Raw genomic sequence first — 23950 nt, forward strand, 5'->3', positions numbered from 1 at the left:
TGGATTATGTTATTCTGTGAAATTGCAAAGTAGGAAACACTGTGTAACAAACGGGGTTCAGGGATAAGTAGTTACAAATTTGCTTGACTAAGTGCATTGTAGACAGTGCCTGGGAGGAGAAAACAGAAACAGAAACAGGAACTGCCCCCAGAGAGAGGAAGTGGGGTCTCTAGGCCGGGGGTGAGAGGGAGAGTGATTTATCGTAGTATGAAGGATTATTCAGGCTGGGCACAGTGGCTCACGCCTGTAATCTCAGCACTTTGGGAGGCCAAAGTGGAAGGATCACTTGAGGCCAGAAGTTGAAGACTGCCCTGGGCAACACAGCTTATATTTTAGATCCCATCTCTGAAAAAGAAAATTAAAAAATTAGCCGGGCATGATGGTGCACACCTGTAGTCCCAGCTACTCGGGAGGCTGAGGCAGGAGGATCGCTTGAGCCCAGGGGTTCGAGGCTGCAGTGAGCTGTGATGGCGCCACTGCATTCCAGCCTGGGCAACAGAGCATGACCCACTCTCAAAAGAAAAAGAAATGTCATGGAGGAGCTCTAGTAAAAAAATTACAGCAGAGAAGGAATGCGTGGGAGTGATATACGGGGCCTGGATGTGGTTTTTGTTTTTTAATAGGCACTTAAGCAACAACTGGACGTAGGTCTAAAATTTAAAATAGGGGATCAGATAAGGCCATCCTGTGAAGTGACCAGGAGAGAAAGGAAGGGAGCTGTGCAGAGTGTTTCAGGGAGAGGGCATGTGCAAAGGCCCTGGGGCAGGAACATGTGTGATATGGCTGAGCAGCAAGGAGGCCCCTGCGGCTGCAGAAGATGAGGGCAGCGTGGGAGTGGCTAGAGTGTGCAGGGTCTTATGTGCCATGGAGAGGACTTGGGCTTTTGTTCTGAGAGAAATGAGAGCCATCGAGGTTTCTGAGCAGAGGAGGAATGTGGCCTGATTTAGGTGTTCGCCGTGTCCCTCTGGCCTCTATGGAGTCCAATGGCAGAAGCCAGGAGACCAGGACACAGTCAGTAGCACTAGTCCAGGGGCATGAATCGCCTGGTACCAAAATGCTAAATAAACACACATGTCTGCACAAAAGCTGCCCATGGCTTAGCCGGGCATGGTGGTGAGTGCCTGTAGTCCCAGCTACTCGGGAGGTTGAGGCAGGAGGATCGCCTGAGCCCAGGAGTCTGAGGTTGCTCTGAGCTGTGATGATGCCATTGCTCTCCAGCCCGGGTGACAGAGCAAGACTCTGTCTCAAAACAAAAAAAAAAGGAAAAGAAAAAGGATTGGTCTGGGCAGCTGGGATACTCATTCCCCAGGCACAGACTTCTGGCGAGGTGGAGGGCAGCCAGCCCTGGCTGCGTGGGTGAGGCCTTGGGCCACTGCAGCCCTTGGGGACTTGGCCAGTGTCCGGGAGCTGTGGGGGCTGGGTGGCATTTGATGTCCTGGCACCAGCATTGTGACTGGGCAGCCTGTGGCGGCTCCCTTATCTCCCACGCCCACTCCGGCCGGGTGTGCCAGCCATCATGGCCAGCAAGGCCAGGGCCCAAATGCCACCTTCCCCAACCCCCTTTCCCCCCGACTGGATCTCATCTAACAGGCCGATTCCCCACCATCGCTGCGTCCTTAGCCCGGCCTCTGCCAGTGTCTGCCAAAGAAAACGCCTGTGTTGGCTCCAGAAAGGCTTCGTTTGGTTTGCAACACTGTTCCTCTCCAGCTGTGTACCCCGAGCAAGCAGCCTCAGTTTGCCCCTCTGCCAGATGGGATCACACTAATGGTTAGCGTGTGTTGAAGCTAACCAGAGCCATGCTAAGTGGTTTTTGCACATCGAGTCGTGGAAACCACCTACAAAGGAAATGTAAATATTAGTGTCATTCTCCAGACAGGAAAACGGCAGCTGAGAGAGAAAACAGCTTTGTCCAACATCACCCAAGAAGGACATGAGCCCCCTCCTTGGCGTGAGTCCCCCACTTCCAAGCCGTGGCTCCGTTGGTACAATTGCATTCCCTCTCAGTGCTTCAGTTTCCCCAATATTGTGGGGAATAAATGACATGACTTCTCGTTCCTCCCCAACTCTGCCATTGCAGGCTCAAAGCAGCCACCAACAAGATGGAAATGAATGAGCGGGCCATGTGCTAATAAAACTTTATTCATGGACACTGACATTCGTATCTCACGTCATTTGCAACATCACAGAGTATTCTTCTTTGGATATTTTTCAACCGTTGAAAAATGTTAACACCGTTCTTAGCTCTGAGCCATCCAAAAACAGGTGGTGGCCTGGATGTGCGCCAGGGGTGGTGGTTTGTCAACCCCTGGTCAGGACAGTTAAGATGCTGTGGTTGGCAGAATAATGCCACCGCCCCCCCGCCCCCACAAAATGTCCATGTCATAATTCCTGAGACTTGGGAATATGTTAGTTTACAATGGCAAAAATGGCGACTTTGCGGATGTGAACATGTTAAGGATTTTGAGATGGGAGATTATTCTAGATAATTCTGTGGGCCCTTATAAAGGAAAGGGACAGGCAGAGGAGTCAGAGAAGGACATGGAACAATGGAAGCAGGGGTGGGCTTGATGTGATTGCTGGCTCTAAAGTTGGAAGAAGTGGCTACAAGCCAAGGAATGTGGGTGTCCTCCAGAAACTGAAATAGGCAAGGAAACAGATTCTCCCATAGAAATTTCCAGAAGAAACACAGCCCTGCCAACATGTGGACTGTAGCCTAGTGAAATGCATTTTGGACGTCTGACCTCTAGAACTGTAAGATAATAAATTTGTGTTGTTTTAAGCCACCAAGTCACTCGTATTTTGTTACAGCGGCCACGGGAAACTAATACAGTTGCCCCTTGAACAATGTGGACCTTAGCAGTGCCAACCCCCCAATAAAGTTGAAAATCCACTTTTTTTTTTTTTGGAGACAGAGCCTTGCTCTGTTGCCCAGGCTGGAGTGTAGTGGCGTCATCATAGCTCACTGCAGCCTCCAACTCATGGACTCAAGCAATCCTCCTGCCTCAGCCTCCCTAGTAGTGCCCCACCATGCCTGGCTAATTTTTATTTTTTTCTGGTTTTAGTTGCCTGGCTAATTTCTTTCTATTTTTAGTAGAGATGGGGTCTTGCTCTTGCTCAGGCTGGGCTCGAACTGAACTCCTGAGCTCAAGCCATCCTCCCGCCTCGGCCTCCCAGAGCACTAGGATTACAGGTGTGAGCCATCGTGCCTGGCCCACATATAACTTTTGACTCCCTCAGAACTTAACTACTAATAGCCCACTGTTGACCAAAAGGCTTACTGATAACATAAAGTCAATTAACACGTTAATTTGTATGTTATGTGTGTTATGTGCTGTATTCTTATAGTAAACTAGAGAAAAGAAAACGACATTAAGCAAATCATAAGGAAGAGAAAATCCATTTATTATTCATTAAGTGGAAGTAGATCATCATAAAGGTCTTCATCCTGGCCGGGCACGGTGGCTCACGCCTGTAATCCCAGCACTCTGGGAGGCTGCGGTGGGAGGATGCCTTGAGGCCAGGAGTTCTAGACCAGCCTGAGAAACATAGCAACACTCTGTCTCTACAAAAAATTTAAAAATTAGTTGGGAGTGTTGGCATGCGCCTGTAGTCCCAGCTACTCAGCAGGCTGAGGCGGGAGGATCGATTGAGCCCAGGAGTTCGAGGTTGTAGTGAGCTATGATGACACCACTGCACTCCAGCCTGGGGTGACAGAGCAAGACCCTGTCTCTTAAAAAAGAAAGAAAGATGCATGTGCCCAGCACATGGCAAAGGGTCAATAAACAGTACTAAACTGTTCTTATTGTTATCTTGCAACATTGTTGCAAAGATTCCGCAACGTCCCCTTGTGCAGGCTTAGATCTGGCTCAATTATCAGAAACCATTAGTAGTTGCTGTTCCCCTTCCTGCGTCCCCACCCAGCTAATGTTAATGAGAGCTAATGGAACCCATCAGATGATAATACCAATGTTCCCTCTTCCCTGAAAGCCCACAAGGCCAGGCCTTGAGCCAAACCTTTGCCCAGTGCCCCTCTCTGCACTTGTAATTCCATCTCACCTAGGGGTAACTCAAGTTCACCCAGCAAGGTCATGGCCCAGGTATCCCACTCATGACACCAAACCTACAGGGTGAATCGTTTCCTGAGATAGCTGAGACTTCCCCATGTGCCCTCCCCTCCCCAGGTCTGGGATGCTGCTCAAATACTGTCAGTGGCTCCCACCTATGCATCAAACTTGTTTTGGAGATGGTGGTCCATCCTGGGTGATGGCAAACTGCTTCCCCTCTCTGAGCCTCAGTTTCCTGTGCTGTACAATGGGTTGATGATACAGCCTCTAGGATGGTGGAGAGGGTCCGAAAGGTGATGAGTTCTCTTCACTCAGCACTGGCTGTTTTTACATAGCTACTCCCACTCTGCCAGTCTGCCTGCTGTGCCAGCTGATTCCAGAAACTTCTGGTACTCCCTTAGCTCTCTTCCCACTCACCTTACTGGTCTCAACACCTATCAGATGGCAGAAATATTCTCCTGTGTTGTTCCCTCATATTTTTTTTTTTTTTTGAGACAGAGTCTCGCTCTGTCACCCCTGCTAGAGTACAGTGGCGTCATCATAGCTCACTGTAGCCTTGAAATCCTGGGCTCAAGCGATCCTCTTGCTTCAGCCACCTGAGTAGCTGGGAGTACAGGCATGAGCTACCACACCCGGCTTCTTCCCCTCATACCTATAATACTTTTCAGTTGTTGTATATTTGCATGATTAATACATATGGAATTTATTCTGCTATGGGTTGGGGGGGATGATGTTTATTTGTTTCAAAATGCACTGTTAGCACCACTGAATGAATAGTCTATCCTTTCCCTGCAGACTGAAAATTCCACATTTATCAGGTGTTAAATTCTTTTAAGTATAAAATTCACGAATTAATTTTAAGTATGAAACTCACATGGAAAACTCTATGCTACGTTTTTATTTTTAGTGTTTCCTCTATGTACACAGATTAGGTATTGTGGTTATTCATTCAACAAACACTTATTGCGTCCCTCTTTTGTGCCAGGCACTAGGCTGGGTGCTGGGGACACAGGCATGGACGGACAATTAGCAACCGATATGTAAATGTGTAACCTGTCAGATGGTGATAAGGGACAAAATTTAAAGCCAGGACTTGCTTCAGCCACACATGTACTAAAATTGGAACAAAAAAGAGGAGATTAGCATGGCCCCTGTGCAAGGATGATGTGAAAATTTGTGAAGCGTTTCATATTAAAATAAAAAAAAATTTTTAAAAAGTAAGACCAGGTGCATTGGCTCACACTTGTATTCCCAGTACTTTAGGAGGCCAAGCTGGGAGGATCACTTGAGGCCATGAGTTCAAAACAGGCCTGGGCAACTTAGTGAGACCCCTGGCTCTACAAAAAGTTAAAAAAAAAAATTTTTTAAAAAGGAACAAAATTTAAAAGGTAATGGAGAGTCCAGGTGAGGTAGCTCATGCCTGTAATGCTAGCAGTCTGGGAGGCTGACGGAGGATTGCTTGAGGTCAGGAGTTTGAGACCAGCCTGAGCAAGAGTAAGACCCCGTCTCTATCAAAAATAGAAAAAACTAGCCAGGTGTCGTCGTGGCACATGCCTGTAGTCCCAGCTACTCAGGAGGCTGAAGCAGGAAGGTCCCTTGAGCCCAGGAGTTTGAGGCTGCAGTGAGCTATGATGACACCACTGCACTCTACCTGGGGCAACAGAGGGAGACTCTGTCTCAAAATAAATAAATAATTAAAAGGTAATGGGGAGCCAGGCACCGTGGTGCATGTCTGTAGCCCCAGCTACTCAGAGGGATTTTTAAGCCCAGGAGTTTGAGTCCAGACTCGACAATATAGCAAGACCCTATCCCCCCAAAAGAACAAAGTAATGGGATAAAGAGGAAAGGGGTGCTATTTTAGATGAGGTGGTCAGAGAAAGCCTCTTTGAGGAAGTGATATTTCAGGAGAGGCCTGAAGGAGCTGGGGCCACATGCATGTCTGAGAGAAGAGCTTTCTAAGCAGAACAGCTAGTGCAAAGGCCCTGTGGTGGGATGGTGCCTGGTGAGTTTATGGTAGCCAGGAGGCCAGTGAGGTTGGAATAGAACAAGCCCAGGGGAGACAGGAAGCAGGTGAGGGCTGGGAGATGGCAGGGCAGATCACGCAGGGCCTTGTGGGCCATGGGGAAGAGTTGGGCTTTTTCCCGCGAGTGAGATGGGAGCCATAGAGGAATGTGGGCAGGGGAAGGACTTGCCCTGACTTAGGTTTGCACAGGCGCCTCTGGTTGCCGTGGGGAGGAGAGAAGGCGCCCACACTGGTCCAGACAGATGACAGGGCTGTGTGACAAGGGTTGGGGCTGGGCAGGGGGTGAGAAGAGGTGGATTCTGGGTAGATCAAAGGCACAGCGGATGGGAAGCAGAGAGGCACCCTGGGTTCCTGGCCTGTGCACCTGGGAGGACAGAGCTGTTGTTACTGAATCATGGGGACATTCAGGAGCTTGGATGTGGCCATACTGAGTATGAGGTGCCACACAGGGTGGGGGAAGGCAAGTGTCACATGGGCGTGGGTATGCAGCTCAGGGGCACGGCCCTTGTGAGAGTGGTCAGTGTAGAGCTGGTCGCTGGTCGCTGAGTGTGCACGAGTGTCCCCGGGGGACCCCGTGTAGCCGGGAAGAGAAGTGGCTCATGGCCTGGGCCCAGACCCACAGTCTGGCCACTGCTTGGACTGGGTGGGGTGGAACCAGCGGCACTTTGGGCTGGCAGGAACCACAGGGCTTCTTTGGGAGTCGTGGTCACTCAAGGGCGTGGCTTGGAGCCTCAGGCCTCACCTGTTTGCTGAAGTCTGTGGCCCAGGTGGGGCCCCTCAGCTGGAGGCCACGCTGGGGAGAGGGAATTTCTCCAGGGACAAGCCGAGTTAGTGACCAGAACCCAGCCTGGGGAGTGCCAGACTCTGAGGCAACAGGTACAATTATTGAACTCCAACTGTATATGACTAGGCAGATTGTATAACCTCCATGCTGGCTGTATATCCCCCACCCCATCCAACTGCGTCAGGCCACGTTAGCCATATAGCCAGCTGTGCTGTAAGGTATACAGCTGGCCTAAAGTGGAGAGATACAATAAGAGCGGGCATAGTTTGCAAGGGAGTATACAGTTGGCATGTGGGTGGATGGTTATTGTGGGGGTGTATAGCAGGCATGGGGCAAGTACAGCCAGCTGTGTGTACTGTGTGGTTGTATACCCCCATGGTATACCTCCACAGTGGCTGTACACTGACGCCAGCTGTATACCCTCACCCCTACTGAACACACCCACATGGATTAAACACCCCTACAGCAACTGTATACCTCCCTGTTGACTGTGCCTCCACACTGACTGTATGCCCCATACTGGCGGCACCCCCACACCTACCATGCACCTCCACACCTACCATGCACCCCCACATCAATCGAACACCCCAACACTGACCATGCACTACACCCATGGCCAACTGTTAGCTGCAGTGCTAACTGTATACTCCCTGGTATTCCACGTTAGATCTTTGAGGATCAGCTTTGCTTTTATACCTTAGCCCCAATTCCCAGTCGGGGAAACTGAGGCTCAGGGAAGAGAAGGCATTGGGGAGTGCCCTCCAATTCAGAGGCGACAGAAGAAACATTTGAATCCAGGGCCCCTCAGGAGGATGCGGGCTGCTCCAGGGCAGGGATTGAGTCAGTTTCTCTCTGTGCCTGGGCCCCAGCCCCAGACCCGCACCCACTGTCAGCTAAGTAAACGCAAATACATTGTTCTACCAAACAAAGGCTTCGGGATTAAGGAGATTGAGAGAAGGTACCCGGGACAGCAGCTCTGGCGTGTGTGGGTGGCCCACTAAGGTACCAGACCGGGGCAGTTCCAGGCAGGGGGGGCTGCCAGCCCCATTTTTTTAAGTTTTCAAGAGAGTGAAGATGTAGATTTTTTGATGGACTCTCCCACTGTTGAACTATTGGCAATTATTATTATTATTTTTAAATGCAACACACCGAAATAAAACACATCCACGGCTCTGGCTCGGGTTTGGGAGTTTTCAGCCCAAATATTCCACAGTTGGTTGTTTGGGCTCCTCCTTCTGCTGGTTATTCGTCTCCCTGTGCCTCAGTTTCCCCAACCGCAGAACAGGGCGCTAGAGGCGCCCTTTCAGGGTTGGGAGGTGTTCCAAGCGGTGTCGCCTGCGCCGGGTGGGTGGCCCAGGTCAGAGGACGCAGCCGCTGGTGGGTTCCCGGGGTGGGGGCGGGGCGGGCTAAATCGGGGCGGCCCGTGAGTGGCGGGAGCAGCTGCCGCCCCGCCCGGCGCCCTCCCCTGTCCCTCGATCCTGGGCAGCGGCCCAGCTCCCCAGCTCCGGCCGGTCTGACCGGTTTGGGCCGCCCCGCCTGGCTCTGGGCTGGGAGGAGCCGTCGCCAGCCCGGCGGTGCGTGGATCCCTCGGGGACGCCGGCGGGTCCAGACCCGGGGACCAGAGCTGGGACCGAGAGGGCGCCCGCGGGAATGGGGGCCGAGCGGCAGCATTACTACGGGAAGCTCGGTGGGTAGGACGGCCCCGGCTGGCCACGCGCGAGGACCTGGGGCGCAGGGAACCGGGACAAGCGGGTGCTCTGCCCTGGACCCCCCACCGTCACCCGCCAGCCCCAGATCTCCCCCGGAACCGCCTCTCAGACCCTCCTTCTCACGCCCTCACCCCAACGATCTGCCCCCGTCTCCCCTGCCCGGCACTCCTGGGGGACCCCCCTGCCCCGTATCCCCGGGCCCTACCTCGGACCTTCCCCCTCCTCCGCCTGGATCCCCGGTGGCCGCCATTCCCGCCCTCTTCCCAGCGGTGGCCGCCAGGTGATAAATCTGTTCCCAATTAATGACTCCTCTCTCTCGCCTGTCCCAGCCGGCACCAACTGGAGGCGTGAGTGTGGTCCCCTGCGGGTGGGTGACACCAAATCTGCAGGGTGTCCGAATTTTACTCTTGCCTGGCAAAGACACCCCTAGGGGTTTCTGAAAAAGTCGGGGGGTGGTCCTGCCTTGTCTTGGTTCAGCTTTTCTGCACAACTTAAATCTTACTAACTTTCAGGAACGCCACAGAAGTATGACCCCACCTTCAAAGGACCCATTTACAACAGGTAATGGCTCAGGGTGTTTTTTTGGGGGGCAGGGGAGGGGGTCTCCCTGCTAATCCTGCCCTAACCACTGTTTCTTCAGACACACACCCCTGTGTCCTCCGACAGCCTGGTGATAAACGTTTGCAACTTGACAATTCAAAGAAAACTCAAAAACTAATTTCCTTAATATGCCGAGAGTTCTTACAAATGAGTTTTTAAAATGGGCAGAAGACTGGAACAGATCTTTATAGAACAAGAAATTCTGCAGGCAATGAACTTATGAAAAGATGTTCAACCTTTATAAAAAGTAAAGGAATGTAATTTAAAACAATAGCCAAATAGAATGTCCCCATCGCAGCTTAGCAAAGATTTTAAAAGATTGATATATTCTGCTCTGAAACTAATCTTTTGAGGTAGGGAATTTGGAAATGTGAAATTTATTTAATGTGCATCTATTTGTTCCAAAATTTTAATTCTAGGGAAAAATTTTTCCCAATAAATCTTGTACAAATGGACAAAAATGTAAGATGTTACTGTCATTTTTAAAAATGGCAAAAAATTTGGGACAGTGGCTGACCCCTGTAATCTCAGCATTTTGGGAGGCCGAGGCAGGAGGATCACTTGGGGCCAGGAGTTTGAGACCAGCCTGGGCAACATAGAGAGATCCTGTCTCTACCAAAAAATAAATTAAAATGGCAAAACCCAACCATCTGAATGTCTATCCATTGGACGTATTACATAGCACTCTTGGAGGCCAAGGCAGGAGGATTGCTTGAGGTCAGGAGTTTGAAACCAGCCTGAGCAAAAGGAAGACCCCATCTCTACTAAAAATAGAAAAAATTAGCTGGGCATGGTGGTGCACACCTGTAGTCCCAGCTACTCAGAAGGCTGAGGCAGGAGGATCACTTGGACCCAGGAGTTTGAGATTGCTGTGAGCTAGGCTGATGCCATGGCACTCTATCCCAGGTGACAGAGTAAGACTCTGTCTCAAAATAAAAAAAAAAAGGGAAGAAACAGAACAATGGGTGTATCATAACAATTGAATTAACTAAAGAAAATTCTTTTGGAAAATATTTGTACCTAATAAATAACACAAGAAAATTATTAACAGTGGTCATTTATTGAAAGAATAGTTAAGGAGAGAGACTTGTTTCTTTATTGTATACATGCCTGCATGGTTTTCGTTTTTACCATGTTCATATTTAATCTTATGATAAGAAAAATAGTTTGAATTTCTTTAAAATGTTGATACATAGCTGGGTGTGGTGGTATGTGCCTGTAGTCCCAGCTACTTGGGAGGCTGAGGCAGGAGGATCTCTTGAGTCCAGGAGTTCGACGAAGTTCAGTGAGCTGTGATTGCACCACTGCACCCCAGCCCAGGTGACAGAGCAAGACCCTGTCTCTTAAAAAAAAAAAAAAGCCAGGCGTGCTGACTCATGCCTGTAATCCCAGCCATTTGGGAGGTAGGATTGCTTGAGGCCAAGAGTTTGAGACCAGCTTGAGCAAGATAGCAAGGCCCCTGTCTCTACAAAAAATAAAGAAAATTTAGCCAGGCGTGGGTGGTGGCATGCACCTGTAGTCCCAGCTGCTTGGGAGGCTGAGGCAGGAGGATCACTGATGCCCAGGCATTGGAGGCTGCAGTGAGCTATGATTGCACCCCTGCACTCCAGCCTGGGTGACAGAGCAAACTTGTCTCTAAAAAAATGAAAAGGCCCAAACTACTCAGGAAAAGGTGTGCAAACAACGCACGGATGTGAATATGTTTGGAAGGCAGGATGGGCTGTGACACCCACAGCAACAAGGCTGTCACCCTGACGCTGCCTCTCTGCTCCCCAGGGGCTGCACGGACGTCATCTGCTGTGTGTTCCTCCTCCTGGCCATTGTGGGCTATGTGGCTGTGGGCATCATAGGTGAGTAGGACTTGGGGTTCCAGGGTAGGAGGTGGCAGCCACGGCCTTTGTGGCAGGGGTGGGGCTGGTGCTTAAGAGTGTCAGTGCTTGAGCACCTCTGGGTCCCTCCACAGCCTGGACCCATGGGGACCCTCGAAAAGTGATCTACCCCACTGATAGTCGAGGCGAGTTCTGCGGGCAGAAGGGCACGAAAAATGCGTGAGTCCAACTCCTTGGGGCCCTGGTGGGGCTGAAGAAGGTTCTAGGCTTTCCCCATCTCCACCCATCCAAGAGACCAATCAACAAGTAGTTTAAACTTCCCACCACCGCTCTTCTAGGCCTTGGGGACACAGCACTAAATGAGACAGTAAGCATCCTGTCCTCTGGCGGCTCACATTTTAAGGGAGACACAGAGAGGAGACAGATCTGATGTCAGGTGGTGATGAGCAGATTGAGTTCAATCTGGGTGGTGTCACTCCCTGGCTGTGTGACATAGGGCAAGTGTCTCAACTTCTCTGGGCCTCACTTTTCCTTCCCTCTAAAATGAGGATCCCCCTGCATAGTGGTTCACACCTATAATGCCAGCACTTTGTGAGGCTGAGGTAGGAGGATCACTTGAAGCCAGGAGTTCAGCCAGGAGACCAGCCTGGGAAACACAGCAAGACCCCATCTCTACAAAAACATTAAAAATTAAAAAATTAGCTTAGAACAGTACCCGGCATGGAATGGCTGCTGCTACAGTTTTTATTATTGTGGTTGTTTTGTTGTTTTCATTAAGATATTTTATGTAGGGTGATTAAGAAGTCTTGACAATTTCCATCTTCCTTCTCCAACCCCAGGAACAAGCCCTACCTGTTTTATTTCAACATTGTGAAGTGTGCCAGCCCCCTGGTCCTGCTGGAATTCCAGTGTCCCACCCCGCAGGTAACGTGTCCCCCTCCCCGCTTTGTGTCTCTTTCCCCCGTGAGTGCGGGGTGGGACCTCTGTCCTGCCTCACCCATTCCTTCCTTCCGCCCTCCCAGATCTGCGTGGAGAAATGCCCGGACCGCTACCTCACCTACCTGAACGCGCGCAACTCCCGCGACTTTGAGTACTACAAGCAGTTCTGTGTTCCTGGCTTCCAGAACAATAAGGTGAGCGGTAGGCTGCCCCGGGAGCCCAGGCAGGGGTCATGGGTGGGTGCTGGCCAGGGCGACTCGTCTCCCTCCCTCTCTCTCGGCAGGGTGTGGCCGAGGTACTTCGCGATGGCGACTGCCCGGCTGTCCTCACCCCCAGCAAACCCTGTGAGTCAGGGGTCCCGTGAAGCTCGGGTGTGGGGACAAGGGAGGGTCTGCCGGGGCTCAGCCTGACTGATGCGATCCCCTGCTCCACGCAGTGGCCCGGCGATGCTTCCCCGCCATCCACGCCCACAAAGGGGTCCTTATGGTGGGCAACGAGACGACGTATGAGGATGGACACGGCTCTCGGAAGAACATCACAGAGCTGGTGGAGGGGGCCAAGTAAGGACCTCGGCCCTGTCCCTCCACAGGGGGAACAGGGCATCCCTGGGGCTGGTCTGATCAAGGAGGGGGTCTGACCTGGGCCTTGTCCCCCGTCCCCCAGGAAAGCTAATGGGGTCCTGGAGGCGCGACAGCTGGCCATGCGGATATTTGAAGATTACACCGTCTCTTGGTACTGGATTGTCATGTAAGTGGGAGGAAAGGGGGCTCTCCTCTGGTTGTCCCCTCTGAAGCTGGTGGGGTAGAGTCTGCCCCATGCCTGTTTTGTCCCCCAGAGGCCTGGTCATCGCCATGGTGTTGAGCCTCCTGTTCATCATCCTGCTCCGCTTCCTGGCTGGCATTATGGTCTGGGTGATGATCGTCATGGTGATTCTGGTGCTGGGCTACGGTAAGTCCCCACCTCCCTGTGACCTCCCCTTCCCAGGGTCAGCAAACTGCCCAGCGTTTCCAGAATTTTCTCCTAAGCCATCAGATATTTTCCATCTTCTCCTTGGCATATTTGGGAAGATGTTTGTCTCAGTGTTTACAAGATTAGAGGCTTAGAAACAGCTTCAGTGCCCATCAGTGGGGGATGGGTTAAGTTAGGCTCTCTGGAACCTTCTACATCAGGACCTAGATCTGTATATTATTGACAGCAAAAAGCATTCTCAGGAAGGCTACTTAGGCCCAATGTGGTGGCTCATGCCTGTAATCCCAGCACTTTGGGAGGCCAAGGAGGGGAGGATCGCTTGGGGCCAGGAGTTCGAGACCAGCCTGAGCAACATAGCAAGACCCCATCTCTACAAAAAAAATAGTTAACCATGCATGGTGGCACATGCCTGTAGTCCCAGCTACTTGGGAGGCTGAGGCAGGAGGATCCCTTGAGCCCAGGAGTTTGAGGTTGCAGTGAGCTATGATCACACCAATGCATTCTGTTTAGACCAACTCTGTCTCTCAAAAAAAAGAAGAAAAAAAAAAAAAAGAAAGAAAGCTACTAAGCACAGTGGTTAAGGATGCACACTCTGGCACCCGAATGCTGGGGGTTTAAATCCTCCTGGCTCTGCAATTTCTTGCTTTGAGACCTTGGGCAAATGACTCAATCTCACTGTGCCTCAATTTCTTCCTCTATAAATGGGGATAATTATTATTTGCAAGTTGGTGAGCTTAATGACAAGGAGATAGTGTGAGGATAAAATCAGGGTAGGGGCCTGTTTATCTCAGGCCTGTAGAATTCAGAGGCACAAAGCTCAAAAACAGTGCTTCCTGTCTTGATCATTCATTTAAACATTTCAGGAAGGAAAATACTTGGCAAACTAATCTGAGGACGCAGGTATCAAAGTATTTACATGAATAGTAGTTTCTAACTGGGTGCTGGCATTTTAGGTGACTTGATTATTTTTTTTTACTTTATCTGTATTTTCCAGTTTTATTTTACAAGCTAAGAGGAATGCTGAAAGTCCCTAAGGCGATTCCGCTGCATGTTCACATCCAGGCTGCCCCTGTGAATCATTCTTGCAGGTTGGAAGGGAGGCTTGAGACCACAGGCCATCCTGACACCTACTCATTCATTCATTCATCAAACATGTTTTGAGAGCCATCTGGGTTCTGGGCAGTTTTCCAGGCCCTGGGCTTATAGCAATAAACAAAACAAGATAGATCCTTGCTCCTGTGAGCTTTACTCCTGGGGGCGTGAGGAAATCAGTAAGAAACAAATAAACCACGAAAACCTCTAGGATGTCAAAACAAGGAAGGGAGATAGGATGCGATTCTAAGTGGGAGAAAGGGGTTCTGGAAGGTCTCATGAGAAGATGACATTGACCTGAGGATGTGAGGGGATCCAGCCATGGGGAGAGAATCTACCAGGCAGCAGGAACTGCAAGTACAAGGCCCTGAGGGATCACACAACGGCAGCCCCTGTTTTTCTTTTTCTTTCTTTTTTTTTTTTTTTTTTTGGAGACAGCGTCTTGCTATGTTGCCCAGGCTGGAGTGCAGTGGTGTGATCATAGCTCACTGCAGCCTCAAACTCCTGGGCTCAAGCAATCCTCCCACCTCAGCCTCTGGAGTAGCTTGGACTACAGGTGCACACCACCATGCCTGGCTTTTTTTTTTTAATTTAATTTTTTGTAGAGACAGGAGTCTTGCTATGTTGCCCAGGCTGGTCTCGAACTCCTGGCCTCATGTGATCCTCCCACCTTGGCCTCCCAAAGTGCTGGGATTACTTACAGGCATGAGCCACCATGCCCTGCCCAGCCTCAGCCTTGGTTTTGCCTTCCATTATACATGGGCAGTTGTACCTGCTTTGCAAGGTCAAAGGAGGCGTTGGTGGGCTAAGCTGTGGTTCCCTGTGCAGGAATATTTCACTGCTACATGGAATACTCCCGACTGCGCGGTGAGGCCGGCTCTGACGTCTCCCTGGTGGACCTTGGCTTTCAGACGGATCTCCGGGTATACCTGCACTTACGGCAGACCTGGATGGCCTTCAGTGAGTCGCAGCCCCCCAGCCCTACCCCCCATGGGGCCTTGGAGGGAGAAGGGAGCCCAGGCAGCTCACCCTCTGCCCTTTTCAGTGATCATTCTGAGTATCCTCGAAGTTATTATCATCTTGCTGCTCATCTTCCTCCGGAAGAGAATTCTCATCGCTATTGCACTTATCAAAGAAGCCAGCAGGTGGGGACCAGGGGACGAGGGGACCAGGCTGGGGTCATCCTAGGGCTGTTCCGGCCCTGATGCCTATGTCTCTTCTCCTCCCTAGGGCTGTGGGATATGTCATGTGTTCCATGTTGTACCCACTGGTCACCTTCTTCCTGCTGTGCCTCTGCATTGCCTACTGGGCCTGCACTGCTGTGTATCCACCGCTAGCCAGAAGTCTCTGACCCCAGGGATGGCTAAAGGCCAAACTTGCTCAGAAGTGACCTCCAGCTTGGGGCAGGGCTAGAACCCAGTGGGGGAATGGATTCTTTGGGGTCTCTGGGGTCCCCAGTGTCAGACCTTGGGTTCCTTAACAAGCCTCCAGCTTCCTGTCCACTTCCAACGAAGCGGTCTATAAGATCTTTGATGACGTCGCCTGCCCACTTACTGGGAAAACTTGCAACCCTGAGGTGGGTGTCCCCCAGGGTGGGGAGGGCAGGTATTTGCCCCGGCAGGCCCCAGATGATTTGAAACCTCTCATCCCCACTTGGAGATCATTCACCCAACATTGGCCACCTGCTGTGTGCTCTATGCTGGGTGTGGGGGCCATGGTGGGGAAGAGACCCCATCACAGCATCCAGCAACTTCCCAGGGCTTCCTCTTTTCAACTTGACCCGCCTCCCACCCTGGGCGCTGAACCACCCATCCCCCCACACCGTGACTTCGTTTCCTGCTTCCATACCCTTTTCTTGACCTCCCTGATGGCTGGTTCTTCTTTCCAGAAGCCCTTCCTTTTCATAAGCCCCTATCCTGAACCCCCAATTCCTTCGCTTAACTTATGCCATGAGTCCTGCCTACCCCGTGGTCCTCCAACCCCGGACCTGATGCTCAGAGGCCACTCTGAACTCCTGGTCCCTGTGTTTTGACTTGGCTCCACGTCCCTCCTGTCACAGACTTTCCCTTCCGCCAATGAATCCCGCCAGTGCCCCAACGCCCGCTGCCAGTTCGCCTTCTACGGCGGTGAGTCGGGCTACCACCGGGCGCTGCTGGGCTTGCAGATCTTCAATGCCTTCATGTTCTTCTGGCTTGCCAACTTCGTGCTGGCGCTGGGCCAGGTCACGCTGGCCGGGGCCTTCGCCTCCTACTATTGGGCCCTGCGAAAGCCGGACGACCTGCCCGCCTTCCCGCTCTTCTCTGCCTTTGGCCGGGCGCTCAGGTGGGCTGTGGTTGGCGGGGGATGGGGGACGGAGGAGTCCTGGCCCGACCACTGACCACCCCTTCGGCCCGCAGGTACCACACAGGCTCCCTGGCGTTCGGCGCCCTCATCCTGGCCATCGTGCAGATCATCCGAGTGATTCTCGAGTACCTGGATCAGCGCCTAAAAGGTGAGGCCCGCCCACGGCTGGCATTGGCTCCTGCTGGGGGGCGGGGCTGAGTGGCAAGCCCGCATTGGTTCTTGCTTGGGGTGGGCGGGGCCAAGATGGTGGGGCGGTGATTGGTTGCTGCATGGGGGGAAGGGGTGAAGCTGAGGGGCTTGTGATTGCGGTCATTGGTTGCTGTGATTGGGGAGCAGCTTTGAGAGCCCACTAGGCGGAAGTCTTACTGTGGAGGGGGCGGGTCCAAGAGCCCTGGCCCACCATTAGGCGGGGCCGTGGCAGTCCTGATTGGTTCCTGCTGTGGGGGTGGGGCTGAGTCCTGGGCCGGGTTGGTTCCTACTTAGAGACGGGACAGAGAACCCCAAGGGTCCTGGTTCAAGTCTCCTTTCCCTGTTTGAGGGCATGGGCTATGGGGGTCCCTACGAAGCTAAGCCAGGTCTCCCCTCACCTCTGCATTCCTTCCCTTCTCTTCCAGCTGCGGAGAACAAATTCGCCAAGTTTCTCATGACCTGTCTGAAATGCTGCTTCTGGTGCCTGGAGAAATTCATCAAATTCCTTAACAGGAATGCCTACATCATGGTCAGTGGGCCTGGGACCCCGAACCAACCCACCAGCTCCTGCTGGGTGGGAAGAGCCCCCATCCCCACCCAGGGGACCTGATCCCTCCCTCCCGCCCCCTTCCAGATTGCCATCTATGGCACCAACTTCTGCACCTCGGCCAGGAACGCCTTCTTCCTGCTCATGAGAAATATTATCAGGTTAGGGACGCCACCTTCCTCCCACCGCCTTCCTCCTCCTCTCCTAGTCCCTGATCCAGCATTCATACCTGCCCCTTACCGTCCCCTGCAGAGTGGCCGTCCTGGACAAAGTCACGGACTTCCTCTTCCTGTTGGGCAAACTTCTCATCGTGGGTAGTGTGGGTGAGTGGCGCCCACCCAGCCTGTCGGGGCTCTGTGATGAGTGTTACTTTCTTAGGGGGCTGTTTCCTTTAGCCAGAACCCTCAACCATCTCCATTTCCTCTTCCTTTCCAGGGATCCTGGCTTTCTTTTTCTTCACACACCGAATCAGGATTGTGCAGGATACGGCACCTCCTCTCAATTACTACTGGGTCCCTATACTGGTATGGACCTATGGGGACAGACAGCCGTCTGGGGAGAAGGAAGTGTTGGGACTTGCTTGGTCTTCTTTGACTGGACAGATGTGGATGGGGGTCAGAGGTGGGGGATTGCTTATTTATTCAGTCCACAAACATTTATTGAGTACCTACTGTGTTCCAGGCACTGAAGTGGGGGCTTCCCTCTAGAAGTTTTTAGGGGTAAACATTCATCAATGATGATATTGGTGAATGTATGGCTTCAAACTGGGACATGCTGCTGGTATATCCATACTGTACAGGGAACTGTCAGAGCCTTTATTGGAGGATCTGGGCAGATCTGAAGGGATCCAAGTAGCATCACCATGCAAGTGATGTTGGATCTTAGATCTGAAGATATAGGCATTATCCAGGCAGAGGGGACAGCTAGTACGGTGGCCCTGAGGTGGGACCGTGCCAGAAACAGTAAGGACACCAGCGGAGGTGATGTGGAGGTTAAGGTTAAGGAGGTAACAGGACTGTGGAAGAGTTGGGTCTTCATCCCAAGGGCAGGGCTTGGAGCCCAGTGACCTAGATTCTTAATCTTGGTTTCTAAGCTTCTCTGTTTGCTAATTCTAAGATGAGGAACTTTGGGCAGGTTATTTAATCTCTCTAATAGTCAACAAATGTTTATCAAGCAGCTAGCACGGCTCTGGGAGTCTCCAAATTGCTAGGGATATAGCTGTAAATGGGACAGACACAGTCTAGTGGGGGTGTGGGCATTAAACCTACAAAGCCCTAAACATACATGACGTTGCTGCTAGATGAAGGCCTCAGGAGGGGTGTGCAGTGCTAGGAGGACACGAACCAGGGTCTAGATGTCACAGGTGGCTTCCTGGAGGAGGTGGGACCTGAGGACTTGCTGTTTGAGCTGAATGCAGGACAGTGAGGTGTAAACTAGACTTGAATCAGGATAGCAGTGCGTGCAAAGGCCCTGGGGTTGAAGAAAGCAAGGGGTGTTGTATGGATGGCAGGCCCCTATCAGCAGTAGTGAGGAGTTAGGATATGGTTATTCTAAAGCAGACTTCTCAGCAGGGGAGGGACATAGTGGGTGGGGGCTGCTCTGGGCGGGAACTAAGGCAGGAACAGTACATCTCTTCTCTCCCAGACGGTGATCGTTGGCTCCTACCTGATTGCCCATGGCTTCTTCAGCGTCTACGGCATGTGTGTGGACACACTGTTCCTCTGCTTCTGTGAGTGACCCCTCACCCCAACCCTTGCCGGGCCCTGAGTCCCTTCACCCCACTGGGCATAACATCTCCCGCCAATGGGGCCACACGGTCACCTACCCAGTGCCCCCAGCTTCCCTGGGGACTAACTGTCCTTTGTCCTAGGGCCCCAGCATGCCTTCTTAGCTTCCCCGCTGTGCTCGGAGCGGCTCCACCCTCTCATCCACCCTCCGGGCTGCAGCTGGAACACTCTGCCCTTGGTGGCTTCGGAGTCTCTGGCTTTGTTGGGGGGATCTGTGGCTGCCACTAACTCTGGTCTCTCGTCTGTTTTTTTTGTTTTGTTTCTTCTTTTCTCTTCCTCTCCTCCATGCCTGCTGGCTTCCCTGTTCCTCCCCTGCCTCCTTCCCTTCCCTTCCTGACCACCCCCCCATTTTCCCCCTGCCGGTTCCTGGGGGGAGCCCAGGTGAGGACCTGGAAAGGAATGACGGCTCTCAGGAGCGACCCTACTTCATGTCGCCCGAGCTGAGAGACATCCTGTTGAAGGGGAGTGCGGAGGAGGGGAAGCGGGAGGAAGTCGAGGAGTAGAGAGTCAGGGGGGCTGGCTTGGGGGCCAGGTGTCCTCCCTGTAGACTGGGGGTGCATGCAGGGGGGCCTTCCTTGCCTGGGAGCGTGGGGCTCGTGTGTGTCCCTCGGAGCCCGCTACAGTCCGGCCCTCTCTGGTCCTAGTGTGTCTTGCTTCCTAACCCTCTGAGGCTTCTCGGTGGCCCTCGTTCACCCACCCCATCCCTGGAGGCCCCTGCCCGCGGGCTTCCCTCACGCCTCCCGCTCTGGGGCCCTCTCTCCGCAGTGGAGGATCTGGAGAGGAACGACGGCTCGGCCGAGCGGCCTTACTTCATGTCTTCCACTCTCAAGAAGCTCTTGAACAAGACCAACAAGAAGCTCGCGGAGTCCTAAAGGCCCCGCCGTCCCCCGCTTCTTGGGGACCCTCACACCGGGTGCTCTGCAGCTGGGTCAGTCCCCGCAGTCCCTGGGGCTTTCCCGAAGTCCTGTCACTGCCGCTCTGCCCCCTTCCTCATTAACCAGTTACCACCAGTTTCCAGGGACCTGGAGGATTCGGGGCACCTCCTCCCTATCTGTGCCAAGGGGCACTCAGAGTTTTCACGATGGCCGCCCCCTCAAGACCGCAAAGTCAGTCTCTCCGGCCCCTCCTTGGCTTGGATGGAGAAAAATCTGGTTGCGTCTCTTGATGCCTGGGTGGCGGTGTGGCCGGACCTCCGCAAGCTCCCTTATGTTCCCTGTCACTCTCTTAATGACAACGGGACAGACAACAGGAAGGACGGTGTTTGTGTCTGAGTGAACTCCAGCTCCAAACCCTCCCGGTCACCGCTGCCTGCTCCTGCCAGGACTGAACCCCTCCTCCATGGCTGAACAGTTGACTCAAGGGCCGCCAGAAGCATTTCTTTCTTCTCCTTTTTTTTAACCTGGACGTGCATTAAAGGGTCTATTAGCTTTTTTTCCATCTGTCTCAACCAGCTGAGATGGGGCTGCCAAGGAGTGCCTTCCTTTGTCCCCTCCCCGCCGGGCGTGGCTGGGGTGGGAGTGTGTGTACCCAGGTGGGGGTGGCTCCTGGCTAGGGGTGGGATGTTGACGGGAGGAGAGGGAGGGAGGGAGACAGACTCTTGGGGGACGGTGAGGAGCAGGCCTGGGTGGCCAGGTCTGAGCCGGCTGGAGGACATTGCTAATAAGCCAGCGCTTAATGGAAACCACCTGGCCGCCTGGCGGGGTTGGGCTGAATTTCTCCCCCTTCCCCCGCCAGTTATTGACACAGCTCTCTTTGTAAGAGAGCAAAGAAACCGAATCCACCCGAGGGATGATTTCGGGGGGAGCGGTGGGGGCAAACCAGGCCCCTCTGCCCACATACTTCACCTCGAGCACCCTTTTGCCAAACTTGTCGAACTCAGGGGACCTGGTTTCTCGGTTCCCCCTTTGCCATATTCCAAGCCCCCCTCCTCACCCCCGACTTCACGTCTCTGCTCATTAGACTGTCCCAGGATCCCGGAGAGGGAGAACCCCCAGCCTGGGGCCTCTGGTGTCCTGTGCCCGCGCCAGCCCTGCCTGCCATCCTGTCCGCACACCCCTGCGTGTAACTGCATTCCAACCACGAATAAAGTGCCTATTGTACAGGTCCAGGCCTGGTGTGTTTGTAGGGGGGAGTGGGCGGCTGGTAGGGGGAACCCCAGCTTCCAGTGCCCTGGGAGTCTCTGAGCTGGGGCGATTCTCCCAAGGGGAAGAAAGAGGGGCAGGAAACCCGAGGTCTGCTGGCTGCTGTCTCCATTTGAATTCCAGCATTCAAGTGGCTCAGGTTCCTCCTGAAGATTCCTGCTGAACAAATGCCCCTGAGTAGGCTCTGATGCCTGGAGTCCAGAAGGCAGCGGTGGCCGGCCCACTTCCTTGGTCACACCCCAAGCATCTGAGGCCCCACTGTCTAGCCCAGCAGCTTCAGGGCTGCCCCCTGGTGCCAGCTGTCTGTAACTACCTCTCCCCACCCTCCCCTCAGAAATTTTTTCTTAAATGGCAACTATTTTTTGGCCATGGCAATGGCTCACACCTGTAATCCCAACACTTTGAGAGGTGGAGAAGGGAAGATCGCTTGAGGCCAGGAGTTTGAGACCAACCTGGGCAACATAGCGAGACCCCCGCCTCTACAAAATTTATTTTTAATTAGCCAAGCGTGGTGGTGCACGTGTCTGTAGTCCCAGCTATTGGGGGGGGCGGGGAGGCTGAGGCAAGAGGATCGCTTGAGCTCAGGAGTCAGAGGCTGCAGTGGACGACGAATGCACCACTGCACTCCAGCCTGGATAGGACTATGTCTCAAAAAGGAAAAAAAAACAGCCACAATTTCTTGAGCATTTTCTTGCACACAATCCCCCACTTCTGTTGACTCTCCTTGTTTTATCAAGGATGAAATGAAGGGGGGGGTTGGTGACAAGTCTAAAGGGGCCCAGAAAGCATTTAGACTCAGGCCTCCTCAGCCTCTACCCTGTACTGGTACTGACTGCTTTCTCAATGTTCTTGTTCCTCTGGGTCCTTCGAGTCTGGTGTTTTCCTTAACCCCAGCTTCTGTTAACCCCACCGACCTCCAAAATAGCTCCTAAACTCACACACTTCTCTCCACGTTTTCAGTTCCCAGTCCCCATTGTCATTCAGCTGGATCAGTGCAGTCCTGCCACCCTGGTTCCCAGCTCCTGTCTCCCTCCAGATACACACTGTTCCCCTCGACAAGGGCAGGAAGGCACCTGCGAACTCTTGCATGAGGACGTTCTCTGCTCAAGAACCCTCCAAGGCTCCCACCTTACTCAGGGCAAAAGTGAAGTCCTCCTGCAGCCCACCAGCCCCCATCTTCCCCATTACCTCCCCACCCTCTTCTCCTCCTTCTGTTCCCCTTACACCCTCCACTCGCTCCAGCCACCCAGACCTCAGGACTTGTGCCTGAAGTACTCTCCACTGGCCTCTTTGTGTGGCTAGCTTCTCATCCTTCCACTCTCAGCTTGGGGATCACCTCCTCCAGGAAGCCCTCCCTGTTCATCTAAAGTTTCCTCTCTAGGTGACCACTGTCGCCCTGTTTATTTTCTTCCTAGCACTTTCCACAGCCTGTAATTATATAATGGCCGGGTGAGGTGGCTCACGCCTGTCATCCTAGCACTCTGGGAGGCTGAGGCGGGAGGATCGATTGAGGTCAGGAGTTCAAGGTTGCAGTGAGCTCTGATGATACCACTGCACTCTAGCCGGGGGGACAGAGCAAAACTCTGTCTCAAAAAAAGAAAGTGTTCAGATTTTGGATATGATTTGAAGATGGAGCCGACGTGACTGATTCCGTGCTGAATGTGAGAGGAACCAAAGACCCCAGGGGAATGCGGGCTGGGAGAGGTTAAAGCCAAGCAAGGGAGCAATGTCAGACAATGTCCTGTAGAGGGCGCCCATCGCCTGATCCTGTCCTGAGCACGGGAGCCGGAGTTAGGTTTGGAGTCATCCTGCCCCAGTAAGTCATTGGCGAAAGGGCTGCCACTGAGGAACGTAAACTCATGGGCACTTCTGATTCTCTGAGTGTGTAGGAAAAGTTGCATTGGCAACATGGCCCCGAGCCTAAGGAAAGTCCGCTGTAGAAGAGTTGCAGGTACCCGCTGTTGGCAGCAAAAGCACAAAAAGCCCTGGCAAGGGTGCAAAGAAACAGTAAAAAAGGATCCACAGGGATCTTGGCTGACAGTGTCCACTCCATGTAGGTTTATTTTGGACCTGCTGAATACATCTCCCAGTGAAATTATCAAATAGATGGCTTGGATGTGCATGTCTGTACTTCAGGGGAGAATTCCAGCCTGGAGGCATACAATCAGGATTGTTCAGCTTTTAAAAAATTTCTTTTGTAGAGACAAGGTCTTGCTCTGTCACCCAGGCTAGAGTGCAGTGGCGTCATCATAGCTCACTGCAGCCTGAAACTTCCGGATTCCAGCAATCCTTCCGGTTTAGCCTCCCTAGTAGCTGGAACTACAGGTGCATACCACCACATCTGGATGATTTTAAAATTTTTAACTTTTTCACTTTACTGCTCAGGCTGGTCTTGAACTCCTGGCCTAAAATGATCCTCCCACCTCAGCCTCCCAATGTTTTGGGATTACAGGAAAAACTGTGCCCCACCTGCATTTAATTTTTTTTTTTAAATGATGAGTTAAGGGAAAAGGGGAATTCCCTTTTGGCTCAGCCATCCGTGAGACATTGTACTGACTTGGGCACCGTGGGGGGCGGATGTGGCAGATGACTGATTTACTCCACTTTGATCACTGTAAAACAAGCACTGTTTATGTAATGAATACACAGGCAGGAACAAGAATTGTGTTCCCTGGTCCCAGAATTGACCCTCTAGCCAGGGAGACAAAAAATAAACAACTAAACATATAATAGAACCAGGCACAGTGCCTCATGCCTATAATCCCAGCACTTTGGGAGGCTGAGGTGGGAGGATCGCTTGGCCAGGAGTTCAGGACCAGTCTGGGTAACATAGCAAGACCCTGTCTCTATAAAAAATAAAATAAATTAGCCGAGTTTGGTGATGCACACCTGTAATCCCAGCTACTCAGGAGGCTCAGGCAGGAGGATCGCTTG

The 23950-nt window shown here is 52.5% G+C and overlaps 1 protein-coding gene across 2 annotated transcripts; it reads left to right on the forward strand.

The window, feature by feature from the left end:
* Positions 1-8458: 8458 nt before the first annotated feature.
* On the forward strand, positions 8459-20731 carry SLC44A2 (solute carrier family 44 (choline transporter), member 2). 2 transcript variants are annotated; one of them, XM_012641304.1, is made up of 22 exons: positions 8459-8558; positions 9093-9141; positions 10957-11030; positions 11144-11228; positions 11849-11933; positions 12032-12142; positions 12232-12292; positions 12385-12508; positions 12612-12695; positions 12784-12896; positions 14838-14969; positions 15055-15154; positions 15240-15332; positions 15501-15585; positions 16069-16331; positions 16406-16500; positions 16967-17070; positions 17176-17249; positions 17341-17411; positions 17524-17612; positions 18733-18817; positions 19641-20731. In XM_012641304.1, the coding sequence occupies exons 1-22, from the start codon at positions 8522-8524 to the stop codon at positions 19745-19747; spliced, it is 2121 nt and encodes a 706-aa protein (XP_012496758.1). In that variant the 5' UTR covers positions 8459-8521; the 3' UTR covers positions 19748-20731. The 2 variants fall into 2 exon arrangements, with proteins under 2 accessions (XP_012496758.1, XP_012496757.1); XM_012641303.1 differs by having other exon boundaries at positions 19257-19710.
* The last annotated feature ends 3219 nt before the right edge of the window (positions 20732-23950 follow it).

The sequence above is a fragment of the Propithecus coquereli genome, unplaced genomic scaffold, assembly GCF_000956105.1.
Source record: "Propithecus coquereli isolate 6110/MARCELLA unplaced genomic scaffold, Pcoq_1.0 Scaffold164, whole genome shotgun sequence".
NCBI classification, from domain to species: domain Eukaryota; kingdom Metazoa; phylum Chordata; class Mammalia; order Primates; family Indriidae; genus Propithecus; species Propithecus coquereli.

Excerpts from the sequence above, each read along its gene's own strand:
- SLC44A2 (XM_012641303.1), top strand. The coding sequence starts at position 8,522 with ATGGGGGCCGAGCGGCAGCATTACTACGGGAAGCTCG. Across the intron at positions 15,155-15,239 it reads CTTATCAAAGAAGCCAGCAG|GGCTGTGGGATATGTCATGT; the intron begins GTGGGGACCAGG and ends TCTCCTCCCTAG. Across the intron at positions 17,412-17,523 it reads TCTCATCGTGGGTAGTGTGG|GGATCCTGGCTTTCTTTTTC; the intron begins GTGAGTGGCGCC and ends CTTCCTTTCCAG.